Source organism: Syngnathus floridae, chromosome 7, assembly GCF_059516105.1.
Source record: "Syngnathus floridae isolate MCC-2025c chromosome 7, RoL_Sflo_1.0, whole genome shotgun sequence".
In the NCBI taxonomy this organism is placed as follows: domain Eukaryota; kingdom Metazoa; phylum Chordata; class Actinopteri; order Syngnathiformes; family Syngnathidae; genus Syngnathus; species Syngnathus floridae.
The window spans coordinates 5,941,090-5,954,981 of NC_142419.1; the positions used below are offsets into that span (position 1 = coordinate 5,941,090).

Sequence of the window (13,892 nt, forward strand, 5' to 3'; positions counted from 1 at the left end):
TCTTTCTAAATAGAATATAGATTGAAATCAACAGTAAATATATGCAAACAAAAAGTTTTGGGCAAAAGCTATCTCTGTTTAATGAAATAAGTACAATAAATAAGTTGTTGTGTTAAAAATATAAAGTAAAATTACACCCAAATGTTACTTGTATGTAAATGTAATGTCATAAATGTAGCTTACTGCCCGCCTCTGAGCCCTCACTGGTAGAATAAAATCCTTGGATTTTATGGGGGGGGGGGGGTTGTGTCCACAGTGCAAAAGCAGGGATATGCTGAGTTTAGGCTAGTGAATTAGATTAGAGATTTGAGTGTCCGTGGTTCCCTATATTCCTTTGTGGTTACTTCTAAAGGATTTCAAGGGGTATTACAAGTTCCTGTTACTGTTAGTTTTACATTTTTCGATAGCTTTGTTTTAAAGCATTTAAACCTTGTTCATCCGTCATTGGCTCATCAGATAGCATAAATAGAGCTGTTTTGGTTTCCATCAACAAAAGATAGGTAATATTACATTGTATATCATGATATTTTGTGTTGTTTTGATCTTTAGTGTTTCTTATTAGAGGACGTCTACCGTGAAGCAATGCATGAACTGAAATCTCTCTCTCTCTCTCTCTCTCTCTCTCTCTCTCTCTCTCTCTCTCTCTCTCTCTCTCTCTCTCTCTCTCTGTGTTTCTGTCTGTCTCTCTCTCTGTGTTTCTGTCTGTCTCTGTCTCTCTCTGTCTGTCTCTGTCTTTCACTCTGTCTGTGTCTCTGTTTCTGTCCTCTCTCTCTCTCTCTCTCTCTCTCTCTCTCTCTCTCTCTCTCTCTTTCACTCTGTCTGTGTCTCTGTTTCTGTCCTCTCTCTCTCTCTCTCTCTCTCTCTCTCTCTCTCTCTCTCTCTCTCTCTCTCTCTCTCACTCTCTCTCTCTCCCTCTCTCTCTCTCTCTCTCTCTCTCTCTCCCTCTCTCTCTCTCTCTCTCTCTCCCTCTCTCTCTCTCTCTCTCTCCCTCTCTCTCTCTCTCTCTCTCTCTCTCTCTCTCTATCTCTCTCTCTCTCTCTCTCTCTCTCTCTCTCTCTCTCTCTCCCTCTCGCTCTCTCTCTCTCTCTCTCTCTCTCTCGCTCTCTCTCTCTCTGTCTCTGTCAAACTTGCAATGGCATGCACTAGCTCCATCTACTGTATACCACGGGGCTCTCAGAAGGTGCTGAGGGAGCAGAGAGAACAATGTTTGAACTACAGCAAAACACAGTTCCCATCAGCTCCAAGATCAAAGGAACTCAATTACCAACAATCGGCTGTAATGAGACCAATGCTGGGTTCCCTCAAATTGCAATGTTATTATGAAAGACTGTGGTGAAAGACAACAGTAATCGAGTAATATGGGTTTCTCCAGATGTAATCTCATTGACTCTTTAGGTTTCTCTAGGCAATCCTGGTTGAATTCTCACATAATATCACAGGCAGCCTTTCTGTCAGCATGAAGGAATCTCATGAATATCAGTCATGTTCATTGAAGGTCAACTCAGATTAGTGTCACACGAGCAATCACACTTCACATTTTTTTCTGCAACAATGTTTGAATATAGCATCATATTAAACCACTCCCAGAAAATAGGATAGCACTAAGTTTTGGTTCCCTGCAGACACAGTGCCTGTTTATGTTTATTTATTCACTATTTGTTGGCACTACACATAAATTTAAGTAATTTTAACTGGTTTTCTTTCTTTCTTTTTTTATTTATGAATACTCTTACGCTGTTAAAGTTACTTTACTCACATACCCAACTAATCTCATACTGCACATCTACCTCTTTACAATTACTTCACATTGTTGTGGAATTGCTTTGAGTGGCAAGTACTGTGTAATAATTTCAGTGCCTTACATAAATACTGAAGTGGGAGAAAGTTAGACAAACTCATGTACTTTTTCAGGTTCATATATGTGTAAATTCTCTTATTTTTGCCTATAAACATAACTGCTCAATCAGAACATGGATGCAGCACCCAGAGCTTTGTGGCCTCCCAATACACATGGGCACTGACAGCGGACACAACACACACATACACACACGCACACACGCGCACACACACACACACACATGTGGGGGCGGTAACCTCCCAATACACGTAATAGGTACCAAATGGTCAGGTGATGCTTTCCCACCTTTTCCGGGCAGTATAAAACCTTCTGACCTGGAGATGGGGGTTGTTGTTTCATCTGCTGCCGTGCCTCGTGTACTGGCCGCCATTAAACAACCCAAGTTCTTGCCAATAAAGAACCAACTGTTACTCCACATTTTTGTTTTCGTTGTTCAACAACGGACATCTCAAACAACACGCAACAATACAATGGCATACTGAACATTAGAAATACAGTAGATGTGTTTCTGATGGGCACTACAGTGCAAATATACAGTATTGATGTGTTACAAAACTGGTGGTGGCAAATCACTGATCCGAATTGTGGTCAAAGAACATTGCAGGGATTTTTGTTTAATTTTTTCCATTAAATTTACCTTGAAAACCATTTTGAAATATATTTGCTATGCCATCTGTCAGGTAAGTTTTTTTTTCTTTTGATATTAAGATATACAATACAAGCCTAATGCCAAAAATTTAAAATGCACACAATTAAAATATGAACTAATCACTTTATCAAATGAACTAAAGCTGTAGATGCCCAGTGAATGCAAAGGCTGAATGTCTTTGTGATAATACATTTTAGAGATTCTGCATGCAAAATGTCGTTTAAGTAAAACTATTACATTAAAACAGATTATGTTTCTTGATACTGCACAAATATTAAATCAGCCTACAGATCTTCAAGTCAGATTTAAATTGATTAATTAATTGATTCATGTTTTTTTATTTGCAATTAAAATTTATGTTAATCACTTTTCGACTTCAATAACAAATATGTAAATTTACACTGTATTTAACATTTTGTGTCGCTCAACCATCACAGGCAGTCAATGATAATATCACGGGAAGAAGATGTGAAATGTGTGTCAACGGGATCAGACCATATATTTGATATTCTTCCACACTCCCTAAGTGCCAATGTAATTATCACCATCTCAGTATCTAATATGCTCATTTGGCTTCATGTTTAAACTAATTAATTTCAATTTAGTGTGGGTGTTTCTGTGTGTGTACTTCTGCGTGAGTGTGAGCCAGCTTGCCGTTCTGCAGCTTTTCAGAATGAGCGCTTGAATTATTATGATGACTTGTTTTGACGCTCTCTCGATGCCCAGTTCCCCATCACAAAGGAAGTGACTCAATCTCCTCAGGGAACACTTATCAAAACAATAAGCCAGGCATCATTCAAACACAGATTTGCACATTTAAACAATTTCATATGTCCCCTTGCTCTTGTTTTTTTTAAGCCTTATTGTTTTTTCTCTATCTTTTTTCTCTCACCCTTTTAATCCTGCTCTTACTGAGGGATTCTGTTCAACTCATTTCATTCAACATATACAGCGCTTAAGCAACAAAAATGTTGAAACAAACTCTTGTATATTGGAGGCAAAATGGGTCGGAGTGCTGGCACCGCTGTGCACCCCTGCTTTTGTGTTGCCAATCCTTGTAAAAAGTTAATGTAAAGCAGGATTCACAAGGAGCAGCTGGTGATGAAATTATGGTGTAACTGATGCCAATGTGCTCTGGTAGAGGAGCGAGTGCATGGCCATCTGTGGCTTTGAAGGAGGCTTTTTCCTTCCCACGATGCACCGCTGGAGAGGGCTCCTGTACACTTGTACAGTACAACCTAACAGAAGGAGGGCAATATTGCACAAAATGCGGGCAATCATTCTGAAAATGAAATAGAACTTGGAGTTAAGAACATTTTTGAAAAAGTGTTGACTTTGATGAACAGGTCATTTTTACATTATTAACACTTCCCTGAATCATGTTTCAATTTGACTCCTATACTTAATTTTTAGTAATGATAATAAACATTTAATTCTGAATATACACACACACACACACACGCACACACACACACAAACACACACACACACATACGCACGAACACAGACACCCACGCACACACGTACACACACATACACACACACACGCACACGCACACGCACACACACACACACACACACACACACACACACACACACATCATTATATATACATATAATATATTCAAAATTAAATGTTTCATTCAAATCAAATCATTAATTTGCAATAATTATACATTTCTCTGTGGTCGGTTTCATTCTATAGCATCATAAGGAATGTGTTAGTTTATTGAACAGATGGGATGCAAATTTCTTGCAGGGGTATTGCACATAGCACCCGGTTCTTTTTCGCCGAGACCCGGTATGATTACGAATTAATGCGAGACTAAAGAGGCGCATCATGCATAATATAAAAAGTGCACTGTCGGCAAAAATAGCAAGACACACACTGTAAACAATGGGGGTGTAAGAGCTCGGAGGGGGAGGCCGCAAAAGCCATGGTGGTACGAATGCCAAAAACATGTTTTTGAGAGGGGTGAGCCAGTGTTGCCTATTACTATAGCAACAGGCAGACTAGGCTGCTTCAATCGGCTTTTGGTTTGTGGGGGAAGCTGAGGATAGGCAGTGAAGCTGGAACCAGGGAGCATGCAGTGCTATCCCGGTTTTACTAATGAGCGGAGTGAGACTTGTTTGGCCTCAGCCTTTCTGTACGGTGTCAACCTGTTCTTCCTGTCACACTGCTCCCAATGCCCTTGAGCCGCCCGAGGGTCACAAGACACGGAGACAGAGCTGACAACTAGCTGCTCTTTGGGGGGTGGGAAGAGTACGCATGCATTTCTACAAGCTTGGCTTCGCTTTTATATGTATTTGATTTATTTTGTGCTTGTAAGTATGTGTGTGTCTAATTTTAATTGTAACCATTGCCCACAATGAACACCATACACAGTTATGGTTAAGAAGTGTTTGAACCATTAAAGCTGTTTAAAGTTCCCTTTGGATTTTAAAGAAAATAATCAAGAATAGAGTGAAGTGAGCAATTCTTATTTCCGCATTTCTCCAAGCTTTGAAACATATCTGTACTAACGCTAGCAATGGCTTTATACAATAAAATATAGTCTACACACCTGTGTTCGAATACCAATTTTTGAGTGTGTTTTAAATGGTCAGAGATATATGAAAAAAAATTTCATCATGGTCACCAACAAATGGGATGCTCTATTTGAATACTTTAATTAATAATTAGTAAAAATATCCTAAAAACTGAATTTAGACATCAAATGTAAAGACAGGAGTCAGCAGACAACACTTCACCATTACAGTGCTTCTGATTAGCCCCAAATAAATCTCAGATGTTGTGATCATGACCTTTTAAATGTATTTGTTGTTGCTTACTAGTAGGCCTGAAGACTGGAACTGTTCATAACTGCCTCCATTTTGAAGGGTCCAGTTCCACCAGAGGATTAAAAGCCCCAAAGCATAATATGGTTAACTCTAGGTATGGTGTGGTTGTATAAGATAAAAAACAAACCTCTGGAATTGTAGCCCAAAATCTCAGTCTTTGTTTTCTTGGACCAAAACAAAATCTTCCAAGTTGTCATCTGTTCTTTTATGATTTTACAAATGGGTAACGATGAATGGTTAAAAAAAAAAAAAAAAGTGACAGATTTTCGCCAGGCATGCATGCGTGTGTGTATTTGTGTGTGGGCGTGCGGACAATTTCTGTCTGACAAATGGCAGCGCCACACAAGTGCGATTCACTTGCAGTCTGGATGTGTAGGAGTAACAGTTCCAGAGCTGCCATAGAAATTCACACACCTTCCATACATTTGAATTTTTTTGGAGGACTAAAAAGAATATTCTTTCTAGTCCTCCAAAAAATTCAAATGTATGGAAGGTGTGTGAATTTCTATAGGTTATAGTTATAGTATAACCATAATTGTTCATAAATGGAGGCTTACATTTTTGTTATTGTAATTTACTAATTGCATCAACCTGGTACACTGAAATTCGGCCAGTGTTAAAAGTTCATGTACAGTGTTAAAAACATTTGCATTAACACTCCTCAGTAAAAATAGCTTGTGTAGTCTAACACCGATACATTGTTAAAATTGGGTGTCACCTGGATTCGACACCGATCGGTGTCTAATTGAAATTGATTGAAGCTGACTGGTTACAGTCGAGACAATTTTCTTGAGAATCATTTTCCACCTCGTTTAAAAGATGGAGTCAAACTTTGTTAAGTTATTCAAAACCTAATGTCCGTCCGTCCATCCATCCGTCCATCCGTCTGGCTGGCTGTCTAGCTGTTGGCCTGCCAGCCTGGCTTTATTATATATCAAAACGTTATTTGATGAAATGAAAAAAAACTGCCTCATAACTTTGTTTCCATTTGTGTTTTCTGGTTTATAGTATTTAGAAAAGATTGGCCAGTTGTATTTTGTGCAACACCACATTGTCAGTTGGGCTACACAGCCAATCAGGTTCATGAACATGTTTTGGTTGAAGCAGTTGTAGGCAGCTATAGTGACTTTTTGGGGACTTGTGAGACGCACAGCTGACTCCATTCAGTCTACTACAGAGCAGTATTCATCAGTTGCTTGACAAACAATATGCTTAATCTCCACAATGTAGCGTGTTCAGTATGATGATATGAAAAGAAAGAATTTGTTGCAATGAAGTGTTGGAGTGAAAAGTTTGTCAGCATAATCTATGTCCGTGGAACTCTCACACACTTCCCCAATCTGGAAGACAAAACCTCACCAATTTATTTATGAGTATTGTTGTTAGTTGAAAAATTATTATTATTATTATTAATATTATATAAATATATTTAAAATATTTCATCATCAGACTGGCCAGTTAATGTTGGACACTTTTTTTTTAGAACTTTTACACTACATTATAATGAGCACTTGTGCACACATTTCCTGTCTAGTAATCACAAAGCTTTGATTGTAATATACTAAATTCAAGTTTGTTGAGTAAATGAAATGAATGGTCGGATATGATGTTCATATGTTTATGTTCATACTGTGTTTCAAATGTTTTATTGTTATTTTTATGTTGATTAATTTGAATGTTTATTTTCCAATATTCACATACACATGTTCTGATTATGAAAACTCTATATTGGGGAATTATTCACATTAATCTCATGTGTTAAGGTTTTGGAGGGCTTCAGACATTTCTCAAATTCTGGAAACTGGCACTATTAAATTTGAGATTGAGAGAGTTGGTGTTTGAATCACAATGGTAAAACATTAGGTTTTACAGATTCCGAGATGATGACTACTTTGCTTACAGTTTTTGGCACGACACCCAATTCTATTAAACAAATTATTGTGGCTTAAACCTTTTTCGAAATCAAACACCCCCTTTGTCAAACCTTAAACATTTGTCAGGTTCTTAAAGTAGTGGGATTCACATTAAAACGCAATTTCTCAAGACTCCCTGTGTCTGTAAGTGCATTTACTTCTTTGTAGAGTTGGTAAACCAAATGAGGGTGGACTTCTCTTTTCTCTCATCGTTGTTACAGTCCCTCTAAATACAGTAATGCTTGGTACTTTGTGAAACATGGCAGAAAATATTGCATTTAATGAGATGGTGTGATTCACTGGAACTGTCGTTTTGTTGCTAGCGCTCGTCCTCTGACAGTTACAGACCAGCCTATGGATTAAATGGCAGTTGAGGTGAAAACATGCTTCCTACTAAGAAATCCCGCTTCCTCCTGAAGTTTTCATTGATTGTTTTGACGTAGCCGTCAACTGAAAATCCACGTTTTCAAAACAATTAAGGCAGAGGCCTAAACAGTGCCACAGTGGTCAAAATGACACATTTTGTTTGCAAAAGGCTTTGCCTGTGCCAAAACAGTTAAAATATGAAACAGAAGCAAATTTTGCCTTCAAACAACTCAACTTTGACACGTGTGGGCACCTTCAATCAATCATTACACAATAAGAAACAAAATACAAAATACAGCACTCGTGTGAATCAGTGCACCATTGCTTGTAATTGCAGCCTATGATTGTACGTAGCTTACAGTGCTGTTTGTAGTCAAATTTTCCCTTTGATGCAAATTTTATTGATTATATTCTTTTTTTCAGACTATGGCTGAAAAATGAAATATTCACAGAGAATACATGGAAATAAATCTAAAATCCATTACTCTGTGAGAAATTAGGAAAATAAAAAACAGTAAAGAACAAAAATTTATAGTAGGCCTTACTACTACGTGATACTGTATCAATGCCTTCTTTAGTTACTTCGCTGCTAGCCAGTCACATACAGTTACGACAGCCATCAAAGGGAATTTGAGTACTTGTTGATGATTCAAATTTTAAAGCTTCACATAAGATGGATTGAATTTTTAATGTGCATTTTGTAAAATTGCAGACTATTTGAAAATGCTATAAGAAGCAAATTGTGTAACCCCCTTAATGTGCACAAATAAGTGTTTCTATGTACTGCATGCGTTTAAGTTTGGCCAATGCCTATACAGGCCCAAGCAGTGAGGTACTTGATGGTGAAAACACTAACTGTTTAATAATGCATTACAAGTGTTTCCTGATATTATTATTAACAATGTAGTTAACATTTAAACGCTTGATATAAGGGTACTCTTGCTAGTAATCTTATATTATTACGAACCTATCTTTTTGTTTTTGGGCTGTATTCTGCTATATGCAATAATGTCACGTTGATGAACCAAGAAAACATGTGAAGAAAGCACAATGATAGGGAATACATCAATTTAACTGAATTGAAATTTAAAACAATTGAAAACAGTAATTGAAATCATTTGGGGACAAGTGGTGCAGATAATGGATGGATAGATGAAATAATTATAGCGTCCTATTCAGCAATTGCTTGCTTAATAATTGCACTCTGATCATTAATTAGAAATGAGCCCATAAAGATGAATAGTCTTTTAATGATCTCAAGTGCAATAGCAGTTTAATTATGTTATGAATCTGATCTAATATTTAATACCATTTCTGGAGCTCAGTGACACGCTTCTCCCTGGTTGGTGCTAATGTGAAATGATTAGCAATCAGTGTAAGAATGATGGGAGGCCAATAGGAAAAAAAACAAGTTCCCAGTGTAAGCCAATGGTGAAGACCACGGTATTGAGTCCCTCTGCGCATCTGATGCAACAGGGCTGCAACTAAAGTTACACCTTCACGCTGCAATACTGTGTCCTTCCGCTGAGGCGCACCGAAAACTAGTGCCGCTGTCTGAGCAACAGACATTGAACTTCAACATGCTCTTTATTTCAACGTATCTTTGAGTCTAACTTTAAAATAAACATTTAAGACAAACAATTACGTACGTTGGATATTTCTTCCTTTAAGAAATCAGTTAGTTTACTCCTTTATTTTGTGTGTGCGTCTGTGTGTGGAGGTAGTACGCTCTCCCGCTGTGAAGTCATTTTTCTTGGCCGCTATTTATTAATTACCGGGTGTAATGTAATGTAAACGTAAAGACCGAAAGGCAAAAGAAAAAAGCAAGGCAAAGGCAACATGATTCGAAGTCTCTTGGTAGCGGGAAAGTCCCGTCTAGTTGATGACGTAACAGGCGGCTCAACTCTGGAAAGTGCGGAGTGATTTCATGAAATGTAATCCGGTCGGGGCGTCTGGAGTTGGAGAAGTAACCGATTTAAAAACTTTGTGTCTTCAAGTGTTCTTGCCGCAAATATCGCTTCATTGCTGACTTCCTAAAAGGGAGGATATGGCTTTGTAAAAGCGTGGCTTCGTCTCCGTCGTCCTTTTAAAGCTTCGTGTGCTTTGCTTTCGCAACGCACTTGACACCACGCAGAACTATGGGGTGAGTACAACTTTTTTGGACTACTAATAGCAATGAATGTCTACTCTGCTCTTTAACCCCAAGTCTAAACAAATAAACAATTTATTTGAGATTGTTCCAGAATGACATTTTTAAGTTAATTTTCCATTATTAAAATTGATTTGTGTTACATCACGTTAATCAACGTTTACATCAATTTTGCAATTATTTTATTTTTTTATGGAATGTTGAAACATTTTTCTAGAATGTGCCATTGTTTCTGTGTTACTGTCATTTATTTTGAATGACATGGTAGTGACAGATGTTATGAGTAGTGTTTTCAAAAAAATTTTAAGTAATAAATTGTAACTTAACAAACGCTTAATCACAATAATTCGGTTTTCTGGAATTCTGTGTTTCTTCTTTGTAAGCTTTGAAAGGGAAACCAAAAAAGATATTACTAATGATTTATTTTTCTTTTTTCAGATCTTCAAGTATTTATGTGACCCTTTCGTCCATCAATTGCACTATTTGTGCCATTGCACAATTTAATCGCAGCAGACGATACAATGGCGGCATCGATCCTTCGCAGGAAAATTCACCTCATTTCCACAGGCGGGCTCCACGTTCTCCCTCTCCGACAGGCTAGCCCCAGCCAATCGCGGCCCACGGTGGGGGCGGAGCTTGAGGAAAAGCAGCGCTTTATTGGTGAGTTTTTCCAAGATGCTTTTTTATTTTTCCACATCCCGAGGTCGGAGCCGCAGTGCAGCACGGGACTAATGTCGTACAGTGAGTACAGCTAACTGGATTTTTATCGAATGCAGACGATGCTGTTCAATCATTTTCAGATGATCGGTTAGTCGTTGAATTTTATTGAGTTTTTTTGTTGATTTTAACAATATTGTGTGTTTCTTACATTGTTTATTTCAACATTTTGTGTTTTTTTTTAAATCAGCATGAGTGTTTTTTTTCAACATTCTTTTAATTACAAACAAAAGAACTCATATTCATCCTAATGTTTTTCCTTTAGGTGATGGTCACTCAGATTGGATGACGGAAAAAGTTGATTTGTCTTCATTCGTGTCAACTACCGAGTCGTCTCCCAGCTCATCCCTTCCACCCTCACCGTTAGAACAAGATGTCAAGGTGCCCTCAGACCTGGAGGTCATGACCTCTCTATTGCAGGAGGAGCTAGCTCAGCTGGAGGACTACTTCCGCTCCGAGTCCACAGCCACGGCAAGCAAGTCGGAGAAATCCTCGAAATGTGACAAAGGTGCCCAAGCTATGGGCTCACAGTCTTATTACCAGTTACCCTATGGCTCGTATGGGACCAGCCAATCAGACACCAGCCCTGTGGTTGTTACCTTGGCAACAGGGGAACTGGACCTGGCCAGCTTCTGTGGCAGTCCCATGGGTAGATCCAAAATTGCACGGCCTGCGCCATACAACTACCACCACCGTTATCACCACAACAGTGGGCGAAGAATCATAAGTGAGGCAGTGAAAGTCGGGGAGGACGTCGGATTCGATACATGGGGCTCCAGGGGAAGTTACTCAGGGAGCACAGAGTTTTCTGTGAATCACTACTCCACGTTGAAGACGGTGAGCAAGAATAGCCTCGGTGGCATCAAGAAGGTGAGAGAATGTGCTTTATCGTTGAAGGAAGAGGAGAGCTATTGTTTTTCTGAAGGGATGTTTTGCAGCGAAGAGATTGCGCGAAGTTTTTGCCTTGGTGGCTCCTACGACGGCCACCACAAGCGAGAGGGACAGCTGATGCACAATGTGAAGGTTAATGTAAGTTACGACAGCTCCGGGCTCGAGGTCCTGCATTGCAGCAAAGATGGAGGACTGTCTGGAAGTATTCCCCAAGAGACAATGATGGCTGCCGACAGCTACTTCCACCAATCCATGGCCAGCACGGAACCATACCATAGCTTTATCGGTGAACTGGACCAGCCGTCGCAAGCCGTAGAGCCCCAACACGGCCACTACCTCTATCCAGAATGCCTTGCGGACCAAAGTTACGAATGTCTGTCCAGAGGTGAGAGCGAGGGGACACTGCTGGGCGCCCCCATCCACCGCCCCACTCAGAGGCTAAAGGATGAGCCGTGTTCCATTAAATCAACGCTTGTGGTTGGGACCGCTTCTTTGGATTTGAACACTGGGGAGAGAAAGCAGAAGAAGAGAGACCAGAATAAAACTGCTGCTCACAGGTAAACATTTTTCTCCCTCGCTTTTCAAATCTCATCAGGGTGGTGTACTCCTTCCGAGTCAATTTTGAATGGTAAAGTTGGGCTATTCTATGTCAATTGTGGACATGGACTTTCTTTGGTGCGTAAGCAAAGTAGCCTCGTTTTCACCTCTATGTTAGATAAATTGATGTTAAGTCTGTTGTCCTCACTGTTAAATTTCAGCAGATATCCCAAAAGGTTCCACACTCATTTCATCTCATTAATCAAGATTCTAGGCAACCAAAATTAACGCCAACAAAAACGTTTCCTCTGCAGGTACAGGCTGCGGAAAAGGGCAGAGTTGGACTCTCTGGAAGAGGAGCTTCATGGACTGGAAGGGCAGAACAGGGAACTTCGTGACAAGGCGGAATCGGTGGAACGAGAGATTCAGTATGTGAAAGATTTACTTATCGAGGTCTACAAGGCCCGCAGTCAGCGACTCAAACAAGATGGCAGTGCCTAAAAAGCGCCCACGCTGAACTCCCCCCATCCCCCCACCCCCAACGAATCGAGAGCACAGACAGGTTTCAAATCTTGTTAAAATGATTGTTAGTTGCATGGTTTTGCTAGTCATTTTATAAAAAAATATATTTACTAATCTTCCAAGAGGAGAGTGGGAAAATCAATTTCATCAAGAAAAACAAAGAGGTTTCCCTAAAACGGGTGAGGAACTCTACATAGCCTTAGTGATGTGGCTTCCAGAGAAGATGCTGAACTTGTCCGTGACCACTGTGATCCCAACTGAACTCACAAGCCTTTGTGAACGCTTTGAGTTTTTGTGTTTGCGGCTGGAAAAGAAAGGTCCTTAAATTAGTGATAGTGATTGAATTACGTGTGGTTTTTGTGACACCCACACAGTGGTGGCATCAAGGTAGAGCCACACAAAATTATATATAATTATATATATATATATATATATATATACACACATATATATTTATTTTGTATTTTATTTTTACTTAATAATGTTCATTTACCATTTGCGTTAAGATGAATAAAGTGATTGCTGAAAAGGTGTGTAAACATGCTCTACAATTATTCATAATCAGAATCATGAAGAGGATTTGTATTTCTCAATTGTGTATTTATGACTGAAATAACCCATGCATGTTTGATTTTCAGAAAAGCATGTATGAGTGTTATATGAAGACATTATTCTGTTTACTGCATGACTTCCAGCGCTCCACCTCATCTGGTCAAGGTTTTTTTCTCTTTGTCATACCTAGGTTTTGATTTTGGGCTGAGAGTGAGATGCTGAATAATTCATTGTCCCGACAAAATTCCTTAATGTATTCCTCTGTTTTAGGTTTTTTGGCTGTATTTTGCGAAAAAAACAATCACACAACAATAAATGTTGACTCTATGGAATTGTTATTGACTGACCAATTTGATATTTTGAAGAATTCAGGGCCTTTTATTGATCAATGCCAATGTCAGGAAATTATGCATCAGGTGAATTGCAGCCAAATAAAGCAGTCATGTTCATTCATTTCTGACTCTTATTTTTTTCCCCCTCTACTTGTCTGTAAGTGTGAATGCGAGCGTCAATTCTTGTTTGTAAGTGCCCTGCGATCGCCTAAAGTCAGCTGGGACAGGTTCCAGTTCAACCGCAACATTAGTGAGGGTAAACTGAAATGTAACAGCATAGGATCCAAAAAATGTATGCTAACATTGGGACAGATGGAATCCAAAATTGTTCTTCCTTTTTGTAGTATGACCATGTCTTGCTCTTGGTGGCTGCATTGTAGGACTAATTGCCACTTTGTCACTAGGGACAATGTGGAAGGCAACTGACCGCCTTTTCATCGTGCAACAAAACGTCCTTTTTTTTTTTAACTGCCGACGTTGACTATCTCATCTTCCAGCTGTGTAGTGTGTGTGTGTGTGTGTGTGTGTGTGTGTGTGTGTGTGTGTGTGTGTGCGTGCGTGCGTG

General features: G+C 39.2%; 1 protein-coding gene across 2 annotated transcripts; it reads left to right on the top strand.

The window, feature by feature from the left end:
• The first annotated feature begins 9,542 nt into the window (after positions 1 to 9,542).
• LOC148394881 (uncharacterized) lies at positions 9,543 to 13,448 on the top strand. 2 transcript variants are annotated; one of them, XM_088381845.1, is made up of 4 exons: positions 9,543 to 9,770; positions 10,215 to 10,517; positions 10,759 to 11,941; positions 12,236 to 13,448. In XM_088381845.1, exons 2-4 carry the CDS (start codon positions 10,298 to 10,300, stop codon positions 12,420 to 12,422), a joined length of 1,590 nt encoding a protein of 529 aa, XP_088237971.1. In that variant the 5' UTR covers positions 9,543 to 9,770; positions 10,215 to 10,297; the 3' UTR covers positions 12,423 to 13,448. The 2 variants fall into 2 exon arrangements, with proteins under 2 accessions (XP_088237971.1, XP_088237972.1); XM_088381846.1 differs by having other exon boundaries at positions 10,215 to 10,436.
• Positions 13,449 to 13,892: the final 444 nt, after the last annotated feature.

What these genes read in the sequence shown, in the direction of transcription:
- LOC148394881 (XM_088381845.1), top strand. Translation starts at nt 10,298, where the DNA reads ATGGCGGCATCGATCCTTCGCAGGAAAATTCACCTCATTTCCACAGGC. An exon ending in CACGGGACTAATGTCGTACA is followed by an intron (nt 10,518 to 10,758) that starts GTGAGTACAGCT and finishes TTTTTCCTTTAG; the next exon opens with GTGATGGTCACTCAGATTGG. An exon ending in AATAAAACTGCTGCTCACAG is followed by an intron (nt 11,942 to 12,235) that starts GTAAACATTTTT and finishes TTTCCTCTGCAG; the next exon opens with GTACAGGCTGCGGAAAAGGG.